Source organism: Erpetoichthys calabaricus, chromosome 1 (genome assembly GCF_900747795.2).
Source record: "Erpetoichthys calabaricus chromosome 1, fErpCal1.3, whole genome shotgun sequence".
Classification (NCBI taxonomy): Eukaryota; Metazoa; Chordata; class Cladistia; order Polypteriformes; family Polypteridae; genus Erpetoichthys; species Erpetoichthys calabaricus.
In genome coordinates this window covers 172,686,244-172,714,085 of record NC_041394.2, presented here as the reverse complement: position 1 = coordinate 172,714,085, position 27,842 = coordinate 172,686,244, and the positions used below count along the sequence as shown (strand labels likewise).

Sequence of the window (27,842 nt, the reverse complement as noted above, 5' to 3'; positions counted from 1 at the left end):
TTTACCAGACTGATAGATCTCAATTACTTCTGTTCTCATTTGTTCCTGAATTTCTTTGGATCTTGGCATGATGTCTAGCTTTTGAGGTGCTTTTGGTCTACTTCTCTGTGTCAGGCAGCTCCTATTTAAGTGATTTCTTGATTGAAACAGGTGTGGAAGTAATCAGGCCTGGGGGTGGCTACGGAAATTGAACTCAGGTGTGATACACCACAGTTAGGTTATTTTTTAACAAGGGGGCAATTACTTTTTCACACAGGGCCATGTAGGTTTGGATTTTTTTTCTCCCTAAATAATAAAAACCATCATTTAAAAACTGCATTTTGTGTTTACTTGTGTTATATTTGACTAATGGTTAAATGTGTTTGATGATCAGAAACATTTTGTGTGACAAACATGCAAAAGAATAAGAAATCAGGAAGGGGGCAAATAGTTTTTCACACCACTGTATATATATATATATATATATATATATATATATATATATATATATATATATTGTGAGCTGCAAAGCTGATCGCACCCCCAGAAGTTACAGACGTCCCTGGGAAAACCCCTAAGAAACTTAGACAGTTTACCTTCACATTCCTCCTTTCCCTTTTAGCCAGCTCTGTCGCGTAATATGCCTCTCGCGCGGTATTCTGCCTTCTTAAAAAGCCTGCACGGGCTTCTCTCAGTTTGTTAAATTGATTATCTCTCCTTCTCTCTCTCAGACCTCTCCTGCTCCTGGCATGTATTCCTCCGAAGAAGATGAAGTCCAAGGTTACTTTTAAATGTCAAGCAGAGGTGTTAACTCTTTCCTTTCAAGGAGCAAGTTTGAGAGATAAATGTTTGTTTGCAGTGTTTGAATAAAATTCCAGTCTCCTCAACTTCCTCTGGTTTTTCCTGTACAATTTTGTGACCCAAGCGTGACAATATGTATATGTATATGTGTGTGTTCACACGCGCGTGTGTATATAGTTATATTGACTTTTGACATATTTCATGTTACATTATTATGTGACGTTTGGTACTGCCATAAAGTGAATAAATATATAAACAATAATAATGTTGAAAGGTTATACCCATCAACTGATAACATTGATTACATGTCATACATATTAAGCTCTTTGGCACAGGATGATCACAGAACAACGTTTAAAGAAATCATTTTTTGATTAAATTTATTTAAAACATTAAGCATATAAACATATACATCACAAAGGATAGTTAAATTATTATATTGCATTTTGTAAGTAGGTAATGCTATATAAAATTTAATTAATTTAAAGTGCACTGCCATTATACAATATTAAAATATTAAAGGATTATTCTGGAACTATACTTTTTGTTAAATTTATTTATAGAAAACTTGATTATCCCACTTAAAAGATATCAACATTGACATAAAATTTCTGTTAATGTTTAAAACTATAACATATCACTGTAGAGATGAAAAACATTCTTTTTTTCCCTATTTAAACTAAAAATCTAGCAGTTGTTCAGCAGCATGTACAAATTCACATTACCATCGAACCTTTCTTATGATTATAGTGTCATCATGGTAAACTTTATAGTCTGCTATACCTGAAAGTGAAAAAGAACAAATTTAAGTGAAACGAATTACAGATTATTTTAATAATTTGTTACCAATGTTCTTCATTCAGTATATAATAGTGAAGTTAATTATTATTATTATAAGTTATTGGCATATATTTTGACAAAATTATCAATTTGTTTTCAGTCAAACTAGAGGTGCGTTTCCTGAAAATGAACGATAATAGTGAATAATGAACAAGACTGCGAACAATATAGGTGAAGAAGGAGTGATTGTTTCCCAAAGCCCCTCATTATCTGACATGTAAGGAACAGTTTAAAATACTTCTTTGTTGGCTTCTCTCCTGAAATCACGTCAGAAAAGCACAGCCTGTTGATAACAGGAACATCAATCAAATATATACTGTTAGGTCCATAAATATTTGGACAGAGACAACTTTTTTCTAATTTTGGTTCTGTACATTACCACAATGAATTTTAAATGAAACAACTCAGATGCAGTTGAAGTGCAGACTTTCAACTTTAATTCAGTGGAGTGAACAAAACGATTGCATAAAAATGTGAGGCAACTAAAGCATGTTTTTATGACAATCCCTTCATTTCAGGGGCTCAAAAGTAATTGGACAATTGACTCAAAGACTATTTCATGGGCAGGTGTGGGCAAGTCCGTCATTATGTCATTATCAATTAAGCAGATAAAAGGCCTGGAGTTGATTTGAGGTGTGGTGCTTGCATGTGGAAGATTTTGCTGTGAACAGACAACATGCGGTCAAAGGAGCTCTCCATGCAGGTGAAAGAAGCCGTCCTTAAGCTGCGAAAACAGAAAAAACCCATCCGAGAAATTGCTACAATATTACAAGTGGCAAAATCTACAGTTTGGTACATCCTGAGAAAGAAAGCAAGCACTGGTGAACTCAGCAACGCAAAAAGACCTGGACGTCCACGGAAGACAACAGTGGTGGATGATCGCAGAATCATTTCCATGGCGAAGAAAAACCCCCTCACAACAGCCAACCAAGTGAACAACACTCTCCAGGGGGTAGGCGTATCGATATCCAAGTCTACCATAAAGAGAAGACTGCACGAAAGTAAATACAGAGGGTGCACTGCAAGGTGCAAGCCATTTAAGCCTCAAGAATAGAAAGGCTAAATTGGACTTTGCTAAAGAACATCTAAAAAAGCCAGCACAGTTCTGGAAAAACATTCTTTGGACAGATGAAACCAGGATCAACCTTTACCAGAATGATGGCAAGAAAAAAGTATGGAGAAGGCGTGGAACAGCTCATTATCCAAAGCATACCACACCATCTGTAAAACACGGTGGAGGCAGTGTGATGGCTTGGGTGTGCATGGCTGCCAGTGGCACTGGGACACTAGTGTATATTGATGATGTGACACAGGACAGAAGCAGCCGAATGAATTCTGAGGTGTTCAGAGACATACTGTCTGCTCAAATCCAGCTAAATGCAATCAAATTGATTGGGCGGCATTTCATGATACAAATGGACAATGACCCAAAACATACAGCCAAAGCAACCCAGGAGTTTATTAAAGCAAAGAAGTGGAAAATTCTTGAATGGCCAAGTCAGTCACCTGATCTTAACCCAATTGAGCATGCATTTCACTTGTTGAAGACTAAACTTCAGACAGAAAGGCCCACAAACAAACAGCAACTGAAAGCCGCTGCAGTAAAGGCTTGTCAGAGCATTAAAAAGGAGGAAACCCAGCATCTGGTGATGTCCATGAGTTCAAGACTTCAGGCTGTCATTGCCAGCGAAGGGTTTTCAACCAAGTATTACAAATGAACATTTTATATCCAGTTATTTAATTTGTCCAATTACTTTTGAGACCCTGAAATGAAGGGATTCTGTTAAAAAAAATGCTTTAGTTACCTAACATTTTTAAGGAATCGTTTTGTTCACCCCACTGAATTAAAGCTGAAAGTCTGCACTTCAACTGCATCTGAGTTGTTTCATTTAAAATTCATTGTGGTAATGTACAGAACCAAAATTAGAAAAAAGTTGTCTCTGTCCAAATATTTATGGACCTAATTGCATTTATTAATTAATTAATTAAATTAATTTATATATATATATATATATATATATATATATATATATATATATATATATATATATATATATATATATATAAAGAAATCCTGTCCCCTGTCCTGATAGTCTATGATACGTGGTCTTCTCGGAAGATAATTTAAAGACCCGTGAGACGAAAGAGAACTGCCACGGTGCGTCTCACGGGAACATAGAACGAGAGTCTTGCAAGACACACCCTACTTATAAGCAATATCGAAAAAAACAAATCAGTAGTGTAAAGGCAGTCATGCAGCACACACAGCTCCAAGGCTCTCAGTGCATATAAAATGTATAAGGTCAATATGGTAGAAATGAATAGGGTAGAAATGAAATGAATAGGGTAGAAATAAAATGTCGATGATTAAACGAAGAAGAAAGAAAAGCACGGAGAAAAGACACTGAAAAGCAATGGAGAGAAAAAAATGGGTACAAGCAATGGAGAGAAAAAAATGGGTACAAAAAAAAGTAAAACGTCATAAACATGTTAAAAAACAAGGGTGCAAAAAACACACAGATCAAGTGAGAGATAATGAAAACAGTGGAATTCAAAAGACGTAAAAAAACGGAGGCGCGAAACACATGCAGAGCAAGATACAGAATATGAAAACAGAAAAAAAATAAAGTGTCAAAACAAAGAAACTAAAGATCGCATTAGCACAAACAAAGACAAATTATTACTTGGAGAAATAACGGAAATGCGAATAGAGAGCAAATATATGGACATTGGTGATATGTCAGAAGAATGTAAATATTGTAAGGCTTTGAGGTTCAAGTCGTGTTGCCATCAGGGAAAAATAGTGTTTATAAACAATGAGGAGGCGTATCCAAGAGAATTAAAAGATTTGATGTTTGGGGAAAGTGAATCCACAAACACTACAGGCAAAATATTCGAGTCTACAATAATCTTTTCGCATTTGCATCATTCAATCCGCAAAACGTAGATATACACAAGAATGGACCATACGCTATGAAAATCTGTGGTCCAGCAACCATTAAAGCAACGACAAATTTAATTTAAAAAAAATCACAATTTGGTCAGATGTATATTTATGATCAAGGAGAAGCAATGCAACATAGAATCGAAAAAGTTAAACGATTGGATGTATTAGAAATTATACAGCCAATAATGGATGCAAATCCGTACATCCAAAAGTATCGCACTTTAAACAAAATCTATCTGAAAAACATGGACAAAGAAGTTTTCTTGGATTTCTATATGAATCAGAAAGATCACGCACGCATATATAATAAACCAACATGTGACGAGTTATCAGCGATAATAGTTTCGAAAGACGGAAATATCCAAAACAAAGTAGATATTCGTGTTTATCCGAAAGCAGAACATGACTCGACAATTATGTCTAATAATTCACCACATTCCTATCCATTACTCTTTCCCTTGCTTTTCCCAGATGGAGAAACAGGATGGTCATACAATATGAAACACACGAATTCAGAAAAACGAGTAACTCCAACACAATATTTCAGGGCAAAATTAGCGATACATTCCAATGTATTTAACCCACTTCTGTCATCTCAACATCTAACGCAACATTATATTATTAATGCGTATCTAAAAGTCGAAGCTAATCGTCTTTTCTTTATTAACGCTAATCAAGCAAAACTTAGAACGAAACATATGCAAGATCTCATTGATCACGTTCAAAATTCAAATATCAATAGTTCAGACAAATTCAAAATAGGTAAAGCAGTAATATTATCATCATCATATCAAGGTAGTCCAAGAGCATTGCAACAGTTATATCATGATGCAATGGCAATATCCAGAACTATCGGTCGGCCAGATTTATTTATTACAGTGACGTGCAATCCACAATGGCCAGAAATCCGGAGAATGCCACCAGCTACATCGGCACAAGATATTCCAACGTTCGTAAGTAGATTGTTTTATCAGAAAGTATTAATTTTATTGAAAGAACTCTAAACGGTATTCAGGAAAATCCAAGCATACATTTACATGATCGAATTTCAAAAACGGGGTTTACCTCACATGCATTTATTGGTTACTTTGCAAAAAAAAATATTAACTGCTGATGATGTCGACCGTTTTGTCTGTGCTGAAATTCCAAACAGAGAAAGCTATCCTGAATTAGGGTACAAAGTCATTAAACACATGTCTCACAGGCCTCATTTAAAAGATTCAGCATGTTGGGACTCGAAAGAAAAAAAGTGTTTAAACAAATTTCCAAAATCTTTTGTTCAAACAACAGATATGACTATGGCTGGCTTTCCAGACTATCGCCGAAGAGATAATCGTCACGAAAAACACACTTATCACGGAAAGAAAGATGAAAAAATTGTGATGATCGATAATTCAATGATTGTACCATATAACTCGTATTTACTAAAAAGATTCGACTGTCATATTAATGTCGAGTATTGTGCATCAGTGATGAATATTAAAAACATCTACAAGTACATTCATAAAGGACTTGATAGACTACACGTAACTTTATCGAAAGAACAAGCACAGGACGAAGTTCAAGCATATTTACAGTGGTGTGAAAAACTATTTGCCCCCTTCCTGATTTCTTATTCTTTTGCATGTTTGTCACACAAAATGTTTCTGATCATCAAACACATTTAACCATTAGTCAAATATAACACAAGTAAACAAAAAATGCAGTTTTTAAATGATGGTTTTTATTATTTAGGGAGAAAAAAAATCCAAACCTACATGGCCCTGTGTGAAAAAGTAATTGCCCCCTTGTTAAAAAATAACCTAACTGTGGTGTATCACACCTGTGTTCAATTTCCGTAGCCACCCCCAGGCCTGATTACTGCCACACCTGTTTCAATCAAGAAATCACTTAAATAGGAGCTGCCTGACACAGAGAAGTAGACCAAAAGCACCTCAAAAGCTAGACATCATGCCAAGATCCAAAGAAATTCAGGAACAAATGAGAACAGAAGTAATTGAGATCTATCAGTCTGGTAAAGGTTATAAAGCCATTTCTAAAGCTTTGGGACTCCAGCGAACCACAGTGAGAGCCATTATCCACAAATAACAAAAACATGGAACAGTGGTGAACCTTCCCAGGAGTGGCCGGCCGACCAAAATTACCCCAAGAGCGCAGAGACGACTCATCCGAGAGGTCACAAAAGACCCCAGGACAACGTCTAAAGAACTGCAGGCCTCACTTGCCTCAATTAAGGTCAGTGTTCACGACTCCACCATAAGAAAGAGACTGGGCAAAAACAGCCTGCATGGCAGATTTCCAAGACGCAAACCACTGTTAAGCAAAAAGAACATTAGGGCTCGTCTCAATTTTGCTAAGAAACATCTCAATGATTGCCAAGACTTTTGGGAAAATACCTTGTGGACTGATGAGTCAAAAGTTGAACTTTTTGGAAGGCAAATGTCCCGTTACATCTGGCGTAAAAGGAACACAGCATTTCAGAAAAAGAACATCATACCAACAGTAAAATATGGTGGTGGTAGTGTGATGGTCTGGGGTTGTTTTGCTGCTTCAGGACCTGGAAGGCTTGCTGTGATAGATGGAACCATGAATTCTACTGTCTACCAAAAAATCCTGAAGGAGAATGTCCGGCCATCTGTTCGTCAACTCAAGCTGAAGCGATCTTGGGTGCTGCAACAGGACAATGACCCAAAACACACCAGCAAATCCACCTCTGAATGGCTGAAGAAAAACAAAATGAAGACTTTGGAGTGGCCTAGTCAAAGTCCTGACCTGAATCCAATTGAGATGCTATGGCATGACCTTAAAAAGGCGGTTCATGCTAGAAAACCCTCAAATAAAGCTGAATTACAACAATTTTGCAAAGATGAGTGGGCCAAAATTCCTCCAGAGCGCTGTAAAAGACTCATTGCAAGTTATCGCAAACGCTTGATTGCAGTTATTGCTGCTAAGGGTGGCCCAACCAGTTATTAGGTTCAGGGGGCAATTACTTTTTCACACAGGGCCATGTAGGTTTGGATTTTTTTTTCTCCCTAAATAATAAAAACCACCATTTACAAACTGCATTTTGTGTTTACTTGTGTTATATTTGACTAATGGTTAAAAGTGTTTGATGATCAGAAACATTTTGTGTGACAAACATGCAAAAGAATAAGAAATCAGGAAGGGGGCAAATAGTTTTTCACACCACTGTAGATACTCGATACGTTAGTGCAATGGAAAACGGATGGCATTTAATGGAATTACCAATGAACGGACGAAGTCATTCTGTCTACCCGCGAGAGACCAAAGACACGCCCTACTTACAATCTATCAAACAAGACAATAGGCAGCAAAATATTCAGTCTTGTGAAGGATTTGAGCACACACAGATCCAGGGCTCTCAGCGCATATAAAGCGTATAAGGACAGTACGTTATAAATTAAATGTCGATATCTAAGCAAAGAAGAAAGCAGCATGGAGAAAAGAGACTCAAATGCGTTGGACAGAAAAAAGAGCAAAAAAGAATAATCGAGGTGCAAATTCAGAAAATAAGGAAAGTAATTATCAGCCCGGAACAAGTGGAATTGAAAAAAAAGCACGTCCAATCTGGTTCAGAATTAAAAGACAATGAGTAAAAGAAAGTAGAACTTCATAAAGACGTTTGCAAACGTTGACGCTAAACACATGCAGAGCAGGTTAGAGACTATGAAACACTCAACAAGTTTACAACTGTGTCCTTGTGTTCTTAATGAACTAATTTTAAAATAACAGTCTAATTCCACTGTACTAATTTCCTTCATAATGTTGCACACTTCAATCATGTCTCCTCTTAATATTTTGCTTAAAATAGTAGTTAGGCGCTACCGTGAGTGGCAGCCTTTCCAGCAGCTCTGTGTGGGACTTATCTTCTTTATCTTTCTACTGTTTTCTCTCTCTCTCTCTGATCACTCCTACCACTTTCTTTTATGTGGACTCATTTCCTGGACACTTTTTACTACTTGGACATGGATTTTTACATGCCGAAACTCGTCTATTCGGGTACTCAACTTCTAGCAGCGAGAACGAACAAAGGCCCGTGCTGGTGTGGTTCCCTATTTACCTGATGGGGTAAGAAGGCCGTATCGTGGCAGCAGAGCCAGCGCTAAGCTAAAGTCTAAGCAGCTAGCGAGGAAGTGGCGATACACGCCTTCGGTGCCTTCTGTGATCCTGGGAAATGTGAACTCACTACCAAATAAGATCGAACTGGCTGCGCTGGTGAAAAATGTCAGGAGCTACAGAGAATGCAGTTTGTTGTGTTTTTGTGAAACGTGGCTAACAACTAGCATCCCAGATTCTAACATGGAGCTACCCGGGTTTAGCACAATTAGAGCGGACAGAGACACACATACCTGCGGGAAGCGGAAAGGAGGAGGACTTGCTCTCTATGTGAACACAAGGTGATGCAACCCTGGACATGTGAACGTCAAAATCTCCACTTGCTGTAGGGACATCGAACTGTTGGCCATAAGTCTGTGTCCCTATTACTTGCCCAGAGAATTTGGACACATCATTGTTGTTATTGTTTACATCCTTCCTCCTGTGGACGTGGAGATAGCGGGTGACATCATCCACTCCACTGTTGCTAAACTACAAACACAGCCCCCCCGAGACACTTGTGCTAATCTCTGGAGATTTTAACATTGTGACTGGACAAAACATTACCTGCCTTTTCCCAGTATGTGGATTGTAACCCTCGAAGAAATAGGATTATTGACCTGCTTTATGCAAACATTAAGGACATATACAGCTCCACCCTGCTGCCTGCGCTTGGGAAAGCAGGTCATAACCTTGTTCCGGTACAGCCTCACTACAAACCAAGAGTGAGGGAGCTACCTACAGCCACACACTCATTCAGGAAGTGGTCCCCTGAGACTGAGCAAGCTCTGAGAGACTGTTTTGGAACCACGGACTGGGATATCCTGCAGGGATCACATAGTGAGAACATTGAGGAGGTTGTTGACTGCACTACTGACTACATCAACTTCTGTATGGACATTGTAGTTCCAGTAAGAACAGTACGCTGCTATGCTAAAAACAAGCCATGGATTACAAGTGACATCAACGGCCTTTTAAACCAGAAGAAAAGGGCTTTTAAAGGCGGTGATCAGCATGAGCTCAAGCGTGTGCAGAAGGAACTCCGAGTCCAGCTCAGGGCGGCGAAGGAACAGTACAGGAGAAAGCTGGAACAAAAGTTGCAGAATAACAGCATTAAGGAAGTGTGGGATGGGATGAAGATCATCACTAGCTGTAGCTTGAAGTGGGGTTTCTCCACTGAGAGAGACAGGGAGAAAGCAAACCTGATGAACAACTTTTTTAGCAGGTTTGACCACTCTAACCCACTCTCACTCTCACCTCAGAGTACTGCATCCTCCACCCATCCTTCTGCTGACACCAGCATAGGAGAGAGTTGCCCTCCCACCCATAATTACAGCAGCCCAGGTAAGCAGAGAGCTGAGGAGACTTTGTGCCAGCAAAGCAGTGGGTCCAGATGGAGTATCTGTTGAAGGCCTGTGCGTTGGAGCTTGGGAGTCCTCTACAGCACATCTTCAACCTGAGCCTGGAACAGAGGAGAGTCCCGAGGCTTTGGAAAACATCTTGCATCACCCAAGTCCCAAAGGTACAAAGGTATCACGTCCTGGTTAGCTGAATGACTTCAGGCCTGTCGCCCTGACATCACATGTGATGAAGACCATGGAGCGGCTGCTGCTTCACCACCTGAGGCCACAGGTCTGCCACGCCCTCAACCCTCTGCAGTTTGCATACCAGGAGAAGGTGGGAGCGGAGGATGCCATCATCTACATGCTACGCCGATCCCTCTCCCACTTGGACAGAGGCAGTGGTGCAGTAAGAATTACGTTTCTGGACTTCTCTAGCGCCTTCAGCACCATCCAACCTCTGTTCCTTAGGGACAAGCTGACAGAGATGGGAGGAGATTCATACCTGGTGGCATGGATTGTGAACTATCTTACAGACAGACCTCAGTATGTGTGTCTCAAGAACTGCAGGTCTGACATTGTGGTCAGCAGCACAGGAGAGCCGCAGGGGACTATGCTTTCTCCGGTCCTGTTCAGCCTATATACATCGGACTTCCAATACAACTCAGAGTCCTGCCACATGCAAAAGTTTGCTGATGACACTGCTATCGTGGGCTGCATCAGGAGTGGACAGGAGGAGGAGTATAGGAACCTAATCAAGGACTTTGTTAAATGGTGTGACTCAAACCACCTACAACTGAACACAAGCAAAACCAAATCTGGTAGTGGATTTTAGGAGGCCCAGGCCCTTCACGGACCCCGTGATTATCAGAGGTGACTGTGCGCAGAGAGTGCAGACCTATAAATACCTGGGAGTGCAGCTGGATGATAAACTGGACTGGACTGCCAATACTGATGCTCTGTGCAAGAGAGGACACAGCCGACTATACTTCCTTAGAAGGCTGGCATCCTTCAACATCTGCAATAAGATGCTGCAGATGTTCTATCAAACGGTTGTGGTGAGCACTCTCTTCTATGCAGTGGTGTGCTGGGGAGGCAGCATAAAGAAAAGGAACACCTCACGCCTGGACAAACTGGCTAGGAAGGCAGGCTGTATTGTAGGCATGGAGCTGGACAGTTTGACATCTGTGGCGGAGCAACGGGCACTGAGCAGGCTCCTGTCAATCATGGAGAATCCACTGCATCCACTGAACATTATCATCTCCAGACAGACGAGCAGCTTCAGCGACAGACTACTGTCACTGTCCTGCTCCACTGACAGACTGAGGAGATTGTTCACCTCCCACACTATGCAACTCTTCAATTCCGCGGGGGGTAAACGTTAACATTATACACAATGTTATTGGCTGTTATACCTGCATTGCACTCTCCACCTTGCATTTTTTAACTTGCACTGTATTTTTATCAATCTTTAATTAATATTGTTTTTATCAGTATGCTGCTGCTGGAGTATGTGAATTTCCCCTTGGTGATTAATAAAGTATCTATCTATCTATCTATCTATCTATCTATCTATCTATCTATCTATCTATCTATCTATCTATCTATCTATCTATCTATCTATCTATCTATCTATCTATCTATCTATACTGAAAAGACTGCTCTTTTAATCTTTCCTCATAATTCATCCTCTGTAGCCCTGGAATCAGCCTAATCACTGTTCTCTGAACCTTTTCTGGAGCTGCTATGTCCTTTTTTGTAGCCTGGACACCAAAACTCCATGCAGTACTCCAGATAAGGCCTTACAAGTACATTGTAAAGCTTGAGCATAACCTCCTTGGACATGTATTCAACGAATCCTGCTATATAACCTAAAATTCTGTTAGCCTTTTAATGGTTCCTGAACACTGTCTAGCAGTTGATAGTGATGAGTACTTTTGATTTTGAGACCTTCCACTGTGTATTCAAATCTAACATTGTTACTTCCTACATGCCATACTTTACATTTACTTGCATTAACGTTCATCTGCTACAAATCTGCTCAAGCCTGTAGGCTGCCCAAGTCCATCTGTAATGATTCAACAAAATCCAGATTATCTGCCAATCCACCCATCGATATCATCTGCAAACTTAACCAGTCTGTTACTTACATTTATTTAAATCTATTATATTTAATCTAAGCAGTACTTCTCCCTCTACAATTTCCATATCACTCAGTACCTCCTTAGCTGTTCCTTTTACTGGTGAGAGGTTATCTGCTTCCTCACACGTGAAGACCTCAGAAAAATTCAAGTTTCGAGGATCTACCATTTCACTGTCGGTATTTTTTAATTCCCCTTAACTACAGTGCATCCAGAAAGTATTCACAGCGCATCACTTTTTCCACATTTTGTTATGTTACAGCCTTATTCCAAAATGGATTAAATTCATTTTTTTCCTCAGAATTCTACACACAACACCCCATAATGACAACGTGAAAAAAGTTTACTTGAGGTTTTTGCAAATTTATTAAAAATAAAAAAACTGAGAAATCACATGTACATAAGTATTCACAGCCTTTGCTCAATACTTTGTCGATGCACCATTGGCAGCAATTACAGCCTGAAGTCTTTTTGAATATGATGCCACAAGCTTGGCACACCTATCCTTGGCCAGTTTCGCCCATTCCTCTTTGCAGCACTCTGGAGCGCTCTGGAGCAGGTTTTCATCCAGGATGTCTCTGTACATTGCTGCAGTCATCTTTCCCTTTATCCTGACTAGTCTCCCAGTTCCTGCCACTGAAAAACATCCCCACAGCATGATGCTGCCACCACCATGCTTCACTGTAGGGAAGGTGCCAGGTTTCCTCCAAACGTGACGCCTGACATTCACACCAAAGAGTTCAATCATTGTCTCATCAGACCAGAGAATTTTCTTTCTCATGGTCTGAAAGTCCTTCAGGTGCCTTTTGGCAAACTCCAGGCGGGCTGCCATGTGCCTTTTACTAAGGAGTGGCTTCCGTCTGGCCACTCTACCATACAGGCCTGATTAGTGGATTGCTGCAGAGATGGTTGTCCTTCTGGAAGGTTCTCCTCTCTCCACAGAGGTCACCTCCCTGACTAAGGCCCTTCTCACCCGATTGCTCAGTTTAGATGGCTGGCCAGCTCTAGGAAGAGTGCTGATGGTTTCGAACTTCTTCCACTTACAGATGATGGATGCCACTGTGCTCATTGGGACCTTCAAAGCAGCAGAAATTTTTCTGTAACCTTCCTCAGATTTGTGCCTCAAGACAATCCTGTCTCGGAGGTCTACAGACAATTCCTTTGACTTCATGTTTGGTTTGTGCTCTGACATGAACTGTCAACTGTGGGACCTTATATAGACAGGTGTGTGCCTTTCCAAATCATGTCCGATCAACTGAGTTTACCACAGGTGGACTCCAATTAAGCTGCAGAAACATCTCAAGGATGATCAGGGGAAACAGGATGCACCTGAGCTCAATTTTGAGCTTCATGGCAAAGGCTGTGAATACTTATGTACATGTGCTGTCTCAATGTTTTTATTTTTAATAAATTTGCAAAAATCTCAAGTAAACTTTTTTCACGTTGTCATTATGAGGTGTTGTGTGTAGAATTCTGAGGAAAAAAATGAATTTAATCCATTTTGGAATAAGGCTGTAACATAACAAAATGTGGAAAAAGTGATGCGTTGTGAATACTTTCCGGATGCACTGTATTTCTGCTGCACCTCACTTCTTCTTTGACTGTTAATTTACTACTTAATTTACTACTAAAATACCGAAAGAATCTCTTTGGGTTGTCTTTCACCTTATCTACTAAACTGCTCAAAAAATTAAAGGAACACTTTGAAAATACATCAGATCTCAATGGGAAAAAAATCATGCTGGATATCTATACTGATATGGACTGGGTAATTTCGGAACGAAAGGATGCCACATCATTTGATGGAAATGAAAATTATCAACCTACAGAGGGCTGAATTCAAAGACACCCCAAAAATCAAAGTGAAAAAATGATGCAGCAGGCTAGTCCATTTTGCTGAAATTTCATTGCAGCAACTTCAAATTGTACTCAGTAGTTTGTATGGCCCCCATGTGCTCGTATGCATGCCTGACAATGTCGAGGTATGCTCCAAATGAGACGACGGATAGTGTCCTGGGGGATCTCCTCCCAGATCTGGACCACGGCATCACTGAACTCCTGGACAGTCTGAGGTGCAACCTGGCAGCGTCGGATGGACCGAAACATAATGTCCCAGAGGTGTTCTATTGGATTTAGGTCAGGTGACAGTGGGGGCGGGCCAGTCAATGGTCATCCTCCAGGAACTGCCTATACAGTATACTCTCACCACATGAGACTGGACATTGTCGTGCACCAGGAGGAACCCAAAACCCACTGCACCAGCATAGGATCTGACAATGGGTCCAAGGATTTCATCCCAATACCTAACAGCAGTCAAGGTGCCATTGTCTAGCCTGTAGAGGTCTGTGTATCCCTCGATGGATATGCCTCCCCAGACCATCAATGATCCACCACCCAACTGGTCATGAAGAATGATTTTACAGGCAGTATAATGTTCTCCACGGCTTCTCCACACCCTTTCACGTTTGTCACATGTGCTCAGGGTGAACCAGAAAAGCACAGCGCACCAGTGGTGGACCTGCCAATTCTGGTATTCTATGGCAAATGCCAATCAGGTTCCACGGTGCCAGGCAATGAGCATAGGGCCTACTAGAGGACATCAGGCTACCCTCATGAGTTTGGTCAGAGACATTCACATCAGTGGCTTGCTGGAAGTCATTTTGTAGGGCTCTGGCAGTGCTCATCCTGTTCCTCCTTGCCCAAAGGAGCAGATACTGGTCCTGCTGATGGGTTAAGGACCTTCTATGGCCCTGTCCAGCACTTCTAGAGTAACTGCCTGTCTCCTGGAATCTCCTCCATGCCCTTAAGACTGTGCTGGGAGACACAGCAAACCTTCTGCCAATGGTACATAATGATGTACGATCCTGGAGAAGTTGGACTACCTATGCAACCTCTGTAGGGTCCAGGATTCACCTCATGTTACCAGTAGTGACACTGACCATAGCCAAATGCAAAACTAGTACAAAAAAAAACAGTCAGAAAAGATCAAGTCAAGTCAAGTTGGGGAGAATGCACTGGCACAGTGCGTTGCTGCACCCACTACACAACGACACAACTCTGGATCCCAGTTGGCAACCCCCCAGGCAGACACGCAGTCTAGTCCCACCCTCAAGAAATGATCCTCCATCTGCCGCAGCCAGGTGTTACATGGGCAACCCCTTGACCCAGTCCAGCCACTCGGGTCCCCAACAATGAGGATCTTATAAGCCGGATCACCCTCAGGGAAATGCGCCACATGGCTGTAGTTCCGTAACTGACGCTCCCTCACAATGCAGGTAATGTGTCTCATTCGGGGCTCCACGAACAACCACTCATTTGACACAAAGTCAAACCAAGGGTACCCAAGGATTTTCCGGAGAGACACAGTACCAAAGGAGTCCAGTCTTCATCTCAAGTCACTGGATAGCGTCCATGTCTTGTAACCATATAGCAAGACAGGAAGCACCAGGACTCTAAACACTTGGACCTTCGTCCTTTTGTATAGATATCGGGAGCGCCACACACCCCTTTCCAGCGACCCCATGACACCCCCCATGCTCTCCCAATCTGTCTACTGACTTTATAGGAAGAGTCACCAGAGACATGAATGTCACTGCCAAGGTAAGTAAACATCTCAACAAGATCAACACTCTCTCCACAAACAGACACACTGCTGATGGCTGTGCCCAAGAGGTCATTAAAGGCCTGGATCTTGGTTTTTATCCAGGACACTCACAAGCCCAGACACTCAGACTCCTCACTCAGTCTCCTGAGCGCCCCAATCAGAGCCTTCAATGACTCCGCGAAGATCACAGCATCATCAGCAGTCAAGATCCATGAATAATTCTTCACTAACAGATGCGCCTCAGCCGCTGGACGCCACAACCTTGCCCAATACCTAGTCCATACAAGCATTGAACAGAGTAGGAGCAAGAACACACCCCTGATGAACCCCAGAATCAACTGGGAAAAACGCAGAGGTTCTGCCTCCACTCTGCACAGCACTCACAGTACCAGTGTACAGGAAAAGATGAGGGAAAAATGTCAGTGGCCTGCACCTGTTAAACCATTCCTGTTTTGGGGGTCATCTCATTGTTGCCCCTCTAGTGCATCTGTTGTTAATTTCATTAACACCAAAGCAGCTGAAACTGATTAACACCCCCCTCTCCTACTTAACTGACCAGATCAATAGCCCAAATAAGGGCATCAGTGTGTTTTTGTGATCTTAATGGTGACCTCAGTCTCTGTGTCAGAGCAGCAGGCAATGGTCCAAATAAAGAATGACTTATAAGGTAAAAGTGGGTTGAGTTACTCGTTAATTTCCAAATGAGATTACATACTACCTTAGTTACGTAAGGTTTCAGGAAACGTTCACTAATTAAACAACAATTTTAAGTACAAGATAACAAAGTACTTAGTTTTACAAAACTTTCGGGAAATGCACCCCTGATTTGTAAAACATTCCACTCTAAATTAAGAATTGTTTGTGACACAATTGCAATCACAAAGTAAAACTCAATCTACTAACAAATAAACTGAAAATGCTGAATATCTTACATAACAGGAAATGAAACAAAATGCATATTTAACAATACATTTATAAAGAGCAAATGCAAAATTGAGTGACTTTATATTTTCTACTTATGGCAATAAACTTAACAAATACATCTCAAAGTTTTTTCCCTACCTTCTAGCAGCACGGTGTCTAGAGTCCTAAGTTGCCAGTACGTTTTGTCTTTTGCCAATGCCTTCACTTTATTGACAACAGTTAGATAAGGCCCCCACAAGCTGTTCTCAGTTTCAAATCTGTTAGGAAAAGATTACTTTAAAACAAAACCTTTGTAAAGCACTTCAACTTCATATTTACTATCCATCCATCCATTTTCCAACCCGCTGAATCCAAACACAGGGTCACGGGGGTCTGCTGGAGCCAATCCCAGCCAACACAGGGCACAAGGCAGGGAACCCTTCCTGGGCAGAGTGCCAACCCACCGCAGGACTCATATTTACTATTTTAAATAAAAATAAAACATTCGGTAAGCTGCAGTTTCACTTGGGCCAGTAAGCTGCATTTTATCGAACTTGAAGTACTCTGTTTTCACACAGATGATATTTATCAGTCAGTATAATTCACATAAAATGTGCAATGCACAGCGGGATTTTCTCACTCCATGTTTTGCTAAACTCTTCTTTCTTTTAATGGTACCTGTCCTTTTCTAATCTTTATCTGGAGTTATCTTTGATTCAAATTGTGTTGCAGAAAAGTCTACAATTTCAGAATGTTTATTTGTATCTTTGCTATTTGAGATTATATTCATCTGACTTAGACTTTTTAATGTTACTCCTCCTAATCAGTCTGCATTGATAGCTTAGAGCACAGAGTACCTTTTTTCAAGCATTTCTCATCTGCACATCTATGTGAGCCTTCAGCACAAGAACCGAGTTACACATCAAGGGTTAATATTATCAGAATTTAAATTATTGCAAATCTTCCTAATCCAGTTCAGGGTCAGGGGAATAGCCTATCATTGCAGGATTGTGTACAAGGTCAGCAAATCACAGGCCACAGTCTATCACAGACCTACACTCATATTGGGTCAATCTGAAGTAACACATTATCCTCTTATGGGAATCACCATAATATCATGGTGGAGAGGTTTGTATGACCTTGTTACCTTGGGAGCTGTTGTCCAGAACAGAAGATCCTGGTAGAGCCTCCAAAGGCAAATTGGTCCCTGGTGAGGGGTCAGACGAAGACCAATTGAAATGCACTTAATGATACAAATGCAGAAATTTAAAAAGACTACCCCATCCTTTATGGGGTTACTAGGGCCTCGGCCTGGAGCCAGGTCTGGGGGTAGTGGCCACAGTTGAGCACCTGATGGCCAGGCTTGCCACGGGGACCTGTTGGGCACAGCCTGAAATCATGATGTTGGACTGCCCTCCTGTGGGCCTACCACCTGCTGAGTACAATGTGACTTGGGCAGCAGTCAAAGGCAGAGGTCTTGGAAGACTGGAACCCAGATACACAAACTGACTCTGAGAACAGGAAATGATAACTTTCTTGGAGGGAAGGAGCTGGAGTTGGTGGGTGAAGCAGAATGTTAATGACTAGGTATAGTTGGGTTCACATCCACTCATTCACTTGGTTCTGGAACCAAACCTCTTAAAAGAGGCTTGGCTCTTCTTTAATCTGGAGTTGCCCAGGGTAAAGGCATTGGGCAGGAGTGGGCTTTTTATTGAGCCCCTGCCTGGTCCATCTCATTTTGGAGTTTGTACTGGAAAATAAGAGGGTTGCCTCTGGGTGGCTGAAGGGCATGGATAGGAGGACTCTGACTGCCACATGTGTTTATGCATCAAATGGCAGTTCAGAGTACTAGTCCTTGTTGGGGTACCTGGAGGGGATGCTAGAAAGGGTGCCACCTGGAGACTCCATAGTTTTGCTGTGAAACTTCAACACCCACATGGGTAACTTTGAAGACTCCTGGAGAGGAGTGGTTGGAAGAAATGACCTCCCTGATCTAAAACTAATCAGTGTTTTGTCATTGGACTTCTGTGCTAAGAATGGTTTGTCCATAACAAACACAATGATAGATCATAAGGTGGCTCATAAGTGTACTTGGTGCCAGAACACCTTAGGCCAAAGATCTATGATCAATTTTATAACCGTATCATCAGATTTGTGGCCATATGTTCTGGACGCTCAGGTGAAGAGATGGGCAGAGCTGTCAGCTGATCATCACCTTTGGGTGAGTTGGGGCAGATGGTGAAAGAGACCCCTGGATAGACCTGGAAAGCCCAAGCAAGTAGTAAGGATGCAGTGGTAACATCTGGGGGAGGCCCATGTCCAGAAGACTTTCAACTCCAAAAGAGCTTTTCCAAGGAGGCTGGGGACTTTCAGTATGAAATGGGCCTTGTTCAAAGCCTTCATTGTGGAAACAGCTGCCAACTGTTTCAGCCTGAAGGACCCAAGGACCCAATGGTGGACACCAAAAGTGAGGAATGCCATCAGGCTGAAGAAGGAGCATTTCTATATATGGTTAGTTTAGGAGGCTCCTGAAGCAGCAGAGGGGTACCAACAAACCAAAAAGACTGTGGCCTTGGTGGTCAGGGAAGCAAAAATCCAGTTGTAGATGGATTTCGGAGTGACTATCAATCAGGCTCAAAGAGTTCAGCCAAACCATCAGGTAACTCAGAAGAGGAAGGCAGGCTGTTCTCTGCAGAGAGCAAGTTTCACAAGGTCATTTTGCTGATTCACCCCATCCTGAGAGAAACCCAGAGATGGCGCTCTGAGACAATCCCCAGGGAGTTCAGTGAGAGTGTATAGAGAATATCATCCAACAGGATTAGTGTAACTAGATTTAAGGGAATGTTTAACTTCTCCTTTTTAGAATAAAGTTACTTCCAGTTAAAAAATCAATGTGTCCTCATAGGCAATTTCTTCTCTGCATCAGTGTTGTCATGACTTGAATTATGGGGCTTTGTTCCTGCTTGAGCTCATTTTGTGCTCAAGAAGTCTGCAGAAGGGCCTCTGGAGGGATGTATGTTCAACTCTTATTTACACCTTTGTTATCAGATGATATCCAGGCAAATCCTGGTACAAGCTGGAGTTCAGTCACTTAGTTGAAGTGAAAGTTGGGGAAGGTGCAGCCTGATGCCTGCATCCCTGTTAAATCTGCTTTTTTACGTGCCTGGTGTGCCATTAAAGCCTTGCAGAATGGGAAATGCTTACTTTGTCTGATCTGTACTGCAGCTACTCTATTGAGGTTACACATGGTGATGCTGTCTTTTGCTAATGGATGTTATACCTGCAGAGCATTATTAGGAAAGTTTTGAAGAAAACAAGCCATTCCGTCTAATGAGCTTGTCCATGGTAGTCATCCAGATTGTCCAAAATAATATCAAGTCAAAATCTGAATATTTCTAAAGTCCTACATTCCAACACACTACTATGGTAATGTATTCCACATGTCTTTTCCTGAAAAAAACCTTCCTAACATTTGTGACAAATCTTTCCTTGAGAAGTGTCAAGCCATGTCCCTGTTTTTTTAAAGTAACTGCTGGAATCAACTCTACAACTGACTTTTATCATTTAAAACACTTCAGTCATCTCCCCTCTTATTCTCTGTTTGCTTAAAGTGAAAAGGTTCAACTCCTTCAGTCTCTACTCATAGCTCTTACCTCTTAGTCTCAGAATCAGCCTAGTCACTGTTCTCTGAACTTTCTCTAGTGCTACTTTGTTTAGCCCTTTACATCAGCTAAACGAGTTTACTGTTTTCATATTGTTTCTCTTGACTTTTGCAAATCATGTTAATTTAGGAAGGCTAGATTATGCTGCATCAATGGCAGTCTGTACTGATTCTCCTTCTATTATGTATAGTGTGAGATGTTTCATGAAGTCTCCAGACTTTAGCAAGACAATGGTACATTAATAAACTGTACAATTTGTAGTGGCAATTAACCTTCTGGACAAATTTATGTAAGTAAAAATGTACTAAAATATTTATCGCATATATCTTCTCAAGAATTGTACCTCCTACTAAGTTTTTCCAAGAGGACCTAAATATCTACCAGTGGATAAACATATACATTAAAAACAAAAAACACTGAAAAAACATATTTCAAAAAGAAAGATACTCACGTTAATTTCTCATTTTCCTTCAGTGCATTTAACACATTAAGCAAAGATGATCCTTTAGGAATGTTCACTGTATCTTTAAAGACTTCGGGATTAATGTGATTTAAAGTATCCTCAACTTTCAGATTCACCAACACATTTTCAGTTATTTGAATATCTCCTGCAGGCTTTGCAGACAGAAGAATGTTATCTGGAGGATCAAGAAAATGATGGCTACAATCTGCAACTAAAGTACCAACTACTAGAACAACTAAAAGCAGACATTATGGACAAAAAGACAGGCTTTAATGCTGATAAGAATAATGAATGTTAGTTAAGCAATTAAAACAAAACAAAATTTCATTTTTTACAAGTGAACACTTGGACTTAAAAAAAAGCCTGGACATGCACTAGAACAAAAATCACATTACTGATGACAGCTTACCTTTCGCACAGAAGATTAGGCCCAACATTTACATACTTAAGTGAGAGCAACTTGACTGGAAGTAGCATGGATCTAAAATACATCCAACTGCATAAAAATGCCTACACATGCAAACTATGTTACATATAGTACATACATGCGACTATGCGACTCTTCAATTCCACCAGAGGGGGTAAACGTTGAACATTATTCAAGTTATTGTCTGTTTTTTTACCTGCATTTTTTATTACTCTTTAATTTAATATTTTTTGGAGTATGTGAATTTCCCCCTGGAATTAATAAAGTATCTATCTATCTATCTATCTATCTATCTATCTATCTATCTATCTATCTATCTATCTATCTATCTATCTATCTACAGTAACAGACAAGAATTATGGTAAATGAAAATGAAAAAAATCAAATGATCCCTGTGAATGTTTTATTATAGCAAAGTCACACCCCTAAAAAATAAAGTATCTAGGTAAACAAGATTACCAGAAACAGATGGCTTGCTTTCTGCTAGTTTCAGCTATATGACTACGAATGTCCTTATTTCCCAGGGATGACCTAAGGCAATAAGCATGGCAACTTCAGTCCCTTTATAGAAGGAAGTCTTAAGATGTTGCCTCTTTCTCTAACATGCCATACTGATACTGTATGTTTATAATGCTATATAAAAACTACACAAACAAGTTCATTTATATTATGCCTGCAAGGAAATCTTTAAAAAAAAGTAGCAGGATATAATCTCCATTTATATAGCTTCTAAATGATTACAAAGAAAGCAGGGAGAGAGGACTACCCTGATGTGAGCTTCCCAGACCATAAAGAGGTTAAGGCATGCCCAAGATTGTAAGTATAAATTGTGAAAAGGAGAATTACAAGTATTGATTAGATTGATAAGGTAAAAGCATCTCTCAAATATATGTGGTGAAGAAAATGACAGCAGGAATACCCTTTTTAAATATTTAATTGCTTTTTTTAGATTCCAAAAACAGGAGAACAAATTAACTTTTAATTTGAGATTGTCTTAATAAGGCAAAATAAGTATTTTTATTGGTGCATATGAGCAATCTATACAATAATTTACTTAAACATACTACAAATACATTAAATATGTACATATAATAAATGATCTTTAAGCTCCTAACTGTGAAAAGCAAATGGTAATGTACAAATATATTAAACTAAGGCCAAAAGAGTTCTTGGATAAGGTTTTCTGATTTCATAGACAAAGGGCTAATTTGGAACTAGTATTCTTACTAAGTTCAACTAACATGCACGTATTTGGGAATGAATGTGGAAAACCAATTCAGACACAGGTAAAGGTCTAGACTCCACATTGACAACAACTGGGAGCAGGATTTAGACCCAGGACACTGGATCTGTGAAGTAGCACTATCCACCTTTCCACTATATATGGGAAATTAATATTAATTACCAATCATAAACAATATCATTCATTTCTTGTGTTTACATTTGAACCACACAAAATTATTTTTTTCATTACTGACAACAATTTTCAGTCCATTACAGAATAATGCATTTAGAGAATGCTTCCAGTTACTTTGCTTTTATTTTTTTCACTGCCAATGTAGGTACTGTATCAGTATTTGAGAAGTTTGTCTAGTTTTCCGGTGATTAATCTGTTTTGTGTGCATTTAGCACATTAATGGGATTTACTTGTGAATTTGTTCAGTTTTTTATTATTTTTTTCAAGTGATGTTTTCTACTATCACCATAATCAGTTTTTGACTCATTTGATGATACAAGAAATTTAAACATTATTAATCATGTTATATTTTCTTAATGTGAATTATTTTTACATGGTAAAAAATAGGTTTATATTACTGATTATTGATATTCTATAAATAAGGCATGCTAGTTGTATTTAGAGAAGCAAATAGCAAGAAAGCAGCTATGCTATCTATTATATTTTAGAACCTACCCTACTGAATATTGATTCTAGACATGATACCATAGATATGAGCTATTTTAAATGTACAATGTGTCCAGTATAATCCATACATTTGCCCACTATCTAGGACAATAACTATATTAATGTAATTTCTAATTTTACCAGTCTCATTTAGACAATCCATTGTTCCAATGTCTAAGTAGGTCTTGTGCTTGAGAACAGGAAGTAGCATAGACAGTGCCATAGGATTGTAGAACGTTCCTATCTTAGACTCTGTCACAAGCCTTTCAAGTGATTTGGAACATCCAGAATGTTCAGACTCCATGGCAAGAAGGACCTGTCAAGAATCAGCATTTAAGGGTGTTTTTAGTAACAGTTAATACAATAATGTCATTAGTGTGCTTACTTTTGTAGAAGGATTTTTTTATATTAGCATAAAAATAGCAAATTAACATAAAGAGCCATAAAAAGTAATTAAAAGCTTCTAAAACACTACATTAAGCATAAATTAGAATGTTAAGAAAATAAGATAGGTCAAGTAATAGTTAAATAAAAAATCAGTCATTTTGCATTATTCTTTAAGCTTACAGCAGAATTGCTAGTGTGGGAAAGAACAGAAAAAAGAACAAAAAATGACATGTAGAAACCAGCTTAAGAACAGGATAAGAAGATTGAGAACACCTGTGTCCAAGGATAGGAAGCTAAAGGAACGATACCACAGAGAAAAGATGGCTCTGAAAGGCACATACAAAGCCAGCTGAAATATTGAATCAGCAAAGATGGCAGGAAGGCATTGCTGCCAAGGTCAGGTGATGTAATGCAAGGAAAATGACATAATATGTTCTAACATAAATAAGTTTAGAAAATTAGTAATACTAGCATTTAACCTAAGTACAGAAATTAAATGTAAATCAAGCATGCCAAGCAAATGATTAAATAAAGGCACATGTTATATTTCTTTTAAATCAAAGCCTTAGCTTCAGACCACCATTGCAACACAGTTTGAAAGGCTTAGAAAAAGGAAATGACGAGAGGAAACCCATATATGGAATGAAGGCCTTGGCCAGTTAAAGAAATAAGAAAAAACAGAAACTAGAACTTAACAATAGACAAGTAGAAATACCGAGGGGCCAGCTGCAGGAAAGTGAGGAGATAATAAGGGTTCCCATGGGAACTCAAGGTATCGGCCGGACAGGATTAGAGGGGAGTCAGAAAAATGAGCAAATGAGCTAATTTGAACGAGGTCAGAGTGATAAGAGATTATTTATAAGTTTTGGGTTTGGAACTGTTCGGGGCTCAGCTCAATTTGGCCATATTGGGTTGAGTCCTTGTTATTATTATGCTTATTTTATTGCAATAAAACTGTAGACTCTGTTTGACTATCCCGAGACTCCTAATAGCCTTTATTTCAGGTAAAAAGCCTTCTGGTGACAATTTTTCACCACAACACTTTCCACATACTTTTGGCTATATAGTGTACTTTTTAAAAATGTACGTACTTAAGCTGTGACTAATAGGTCAGCTTTATTATACTGCAAAAGCATATATCTTTGGATCCTTTCTGCATCATATCCGTCTCTGATCTTATGTTTCCAATTTCCCAATCTCAGTATTGTTTATGTTTAGAATCTATGGTCATGAATCTTTTTTATGGACCTTTCAGGATCATGGAACCCTTACCTGGGATAAAACTATCATGTATGAATGCCGTTAACCCAGGAAATTACTTGGAGTCCAACTTAGTTTCTTAACTGCTATGTCAACTCTCTTGCTAATCTTGACTCATCATTTTTCATGTCTTCAAACTAGCAATTTACTGAGCTATGGGTCTAATGATAAACAGGCCATTCGTAATGATGGGTGGTCAGTTACTGCACCTCTACTTTTCTGAAGTTGCATTCCTGTTAACTTTTTTTTCCAATGTTAGGTGCAGCCATATTGAAAGCAAACTCTGAAAGCACATATGTTGGACACAGTCGATTAATGAATGCCAACCATGTTAGAGGTAGGTGATGGGGCAACAAGAGACATTATACTTATTGCAACCTAAGAGACAGGGTGGTGAGTGAACTGAATAACACAGAAGATGTACTGAGATGTACAGGGTGAGCCAAAATGAAGTACCACATTTCTCAAAGTCACTGCACACGGTAAAGGCAGCTGAATGGGTTGGGATCCTTTGATAGGTGATCCCTTATAGTTTTCAGTCGGCAATATAATAATTCTTTGCATTTATATAGCACTTTTCTTACTACTCAAAGCGCTCAGCAATTGCAGGTTAAGGGCCTTGCTTAAGGGCCCAACAGAGCAGAGTCTCTATTGGCATTTACGGGATTCGAACCGGCAACCTTCCGATTGCCAGTGCAGATCCCTAGCCTCAGAGCCACCACTCCGCCTATGCCTTGGTCTGGTGCACACTGTGCTTTCGCTGTCAAAGTGTTCTTCAAAAACAACAAATCCATCATCACTACACACTACACTACACTACACTACACTTCTGCATTCCTCCTAACGATGATGTCCCAAATCATCGACAGACAGGTATATCATTGAACAGAAAATCTCAAGGCCATCCTCTGACTGTACAAACGCCTGAAAACATCCAAGCTGTAAGGGCATCGATTTTGCAGTCTCCTAGACGTTCAGCGCAAAATCATTCTTCTGCCTTGTGCATTTCCAACACGTCTTTGAGGAGGATTTTGCATGAGGACCTTAATTTCCGGCCATACAAAATGATGGTAGTGAAGGAACTGACTGAGAGAGGCTAGGAGAGCCGTAGAGAGTTGGGCGTAAACATTCTGCAAACTGTTCAAGATATCATTGTCACGTGCAGCGACAAGGCACATTTCCATTGGAATGGTTGCAGAAATACGATAAACCTTCACTATTGGGCCGAAACCAACCCTTGTGAACTTCACAGACCCCTGCACAGTGAGCGTGTTACAATTTGAATTTGACATTGTAGGCCCTTACTTTTTTGAGGAGGGTGGGGCAATGGTCACTGTCACTTCAGAACATTGCATTGAAATACTAGAGAACCTCTTTGCGGCCCCAACTGGAAGAAATGGATGTGGTGGATGTCTGGTTTCAAAAGGATGGAGCAACAGCTGATATGACGCAGAGATCCATACAAGTTTTGCGAGAGATGTTTCCGGGTATGTTGATCTCCTTGTGCAGCGATGTCGGGTGGCCTTCACGTTTGCCTGATCTCGCTCAATACGATTTCTTCTTCTTGTCTCAAGTCAAAGGTATACACACACTGACCTCAAAATGTTGAAGCCCTCAAGGATGCTATTCTCCTCAAAATCGTTACTATTCCCCTTGAAATGGCCAAATGTCATGTGTGCATTCAGAAACCATCGCAAAGAGTGTATCGCTAATGATGGCCACCACCTTGAAGATATAATTTTTAAAACAGAGTGAAAAAAATTTATTTTGTATATCCTTTCTTGTGTCATAATGAAATTTATTTTAACTTGTAGCGTTTTTGTAGAATAAACGTTTGAAATGTGGTACTTCTTTTTGGCTCACCCTGTATCAGAGAGGATGCATTAATTACCAAAGGAATCTGGAAGTACATTCCAGAAAAAAAATATTAAAAGATGTGAATAGAAACTGCTGTGGATTTAAAATAAAAAGCAAGTTTATTCAAAAAACTGAAGCATACACAACATTAAAATGATATGTTCTTAACTTTCACAACCCCACATCTCAAGCAAAGTTGTAAAATTAATTTTAACAAATTTAAATATAATATAGCACCAAATGTAGGAGACAGCAGGACTAGTGTGCTACTCATCTGCAGTGCATAACTTGACAAACAGTTAACAATAAATGATCAAGAGAATCAGAACTGCAGCAGAATTTATGTAGGTATTCTTATGAGTTCAGAGTTGTACAAACATTATACATTACTGTAGAAAAAAAATCTGAACAAAACAAGTGTTATAGTAAAGTTTAGCTGAATGATAAGAACATAAACCAATAACCCAAACTGCAAAACATTTACCTGTATTAAAGCAAATGTTTGTGCCAGTAAAAGTTTTATAGATTTGTATTTTACCCAAAATAAACTAATTTGTTTCATGTAAACCTATCTTCTAAGCTTTATAAAGAGCTGTCGGTATATTCATATAACTTGCATCATTTTTGCATGTACATCTGTGGGTATCTCTCCCTCTACAAACTCTCAGGTTAGAGTATTTAGATTTTTATTAAAGTTTCATGAAGTATGGTAACTTGTATTGCACAGATTTGTTGGTCACGTTTGACATGTGAGATGTGGAAGAAATTAAATTTGGAAATATATTACAGAAAGATATCTTGTCCTCAACTAGGACCTCTTTAAGTCAGGAACTAGGCAGGAGGAAGCTTTGTTCATCCGTCTTTAATTTCACTTCATAAAGAGGGAGCATTCATCAGAGTATTCTGTTACAGAATGATCAAATTAGCAAGGGCAGAGTTCAAATTTATACACAATTGAATTTATATAACAATGCTGAATTCATCCTGAAATTTATTCTGATTGATTAAAAGACATGAGATGTTTTGGGCAGAGAGCAGAGTTACCTTAAATACCCCAAAATAAAAGTCTTGTTACGCTACATTCTTGTTCTTCTCATGTCTCAGGTTCAGCCCTTACCCTTGAAATTTCTATGTATGTGACATCTGTCCAGTCTATGCTGGGTTCATGACATCAGCTGATTTTCTTAATCCTACTAGAACATCCTGTGTATG

The 27,842-nt window shown here is 39.7% G+C and overlaps 1 protein-coding gene across 1 annotated transcript in view; it reads right to left on the bottom strand.

The window, feature by feature from the left end:
• Positions 1–1,256: 1,256 nt before the first annotated feature.
• Positions 1,257–27,842, bottom strand: part of tcn2 (transcobalamin II) — a 76,094-nt gene continuing 49,508 nt past the window's right edge. Inside the window, exons 7-10 of the mRNA XM_028808434.2 lie at positions 23,268–23,442; positions 20,785–20,971; positions 16,831–16,949; positions 1,257–1,563 (exon numbers count right to left, since the gene is read on the bottom strand). Of these exons, the coding sequence (XP_028664267.1) occupies positions 1,502–1,563; positions 16,831–16,949; positions 20,785–20,971; positions 23,268–23,442 (543 nt within the window). The 3' untranslated portion in view covers positions 1,257–1,501. The remainder of the gene's footprint in view (positions 1,564–16,830; positions 16,950–20,784; positions 20,972–23,267; positions 23,443–27,842) is intronic.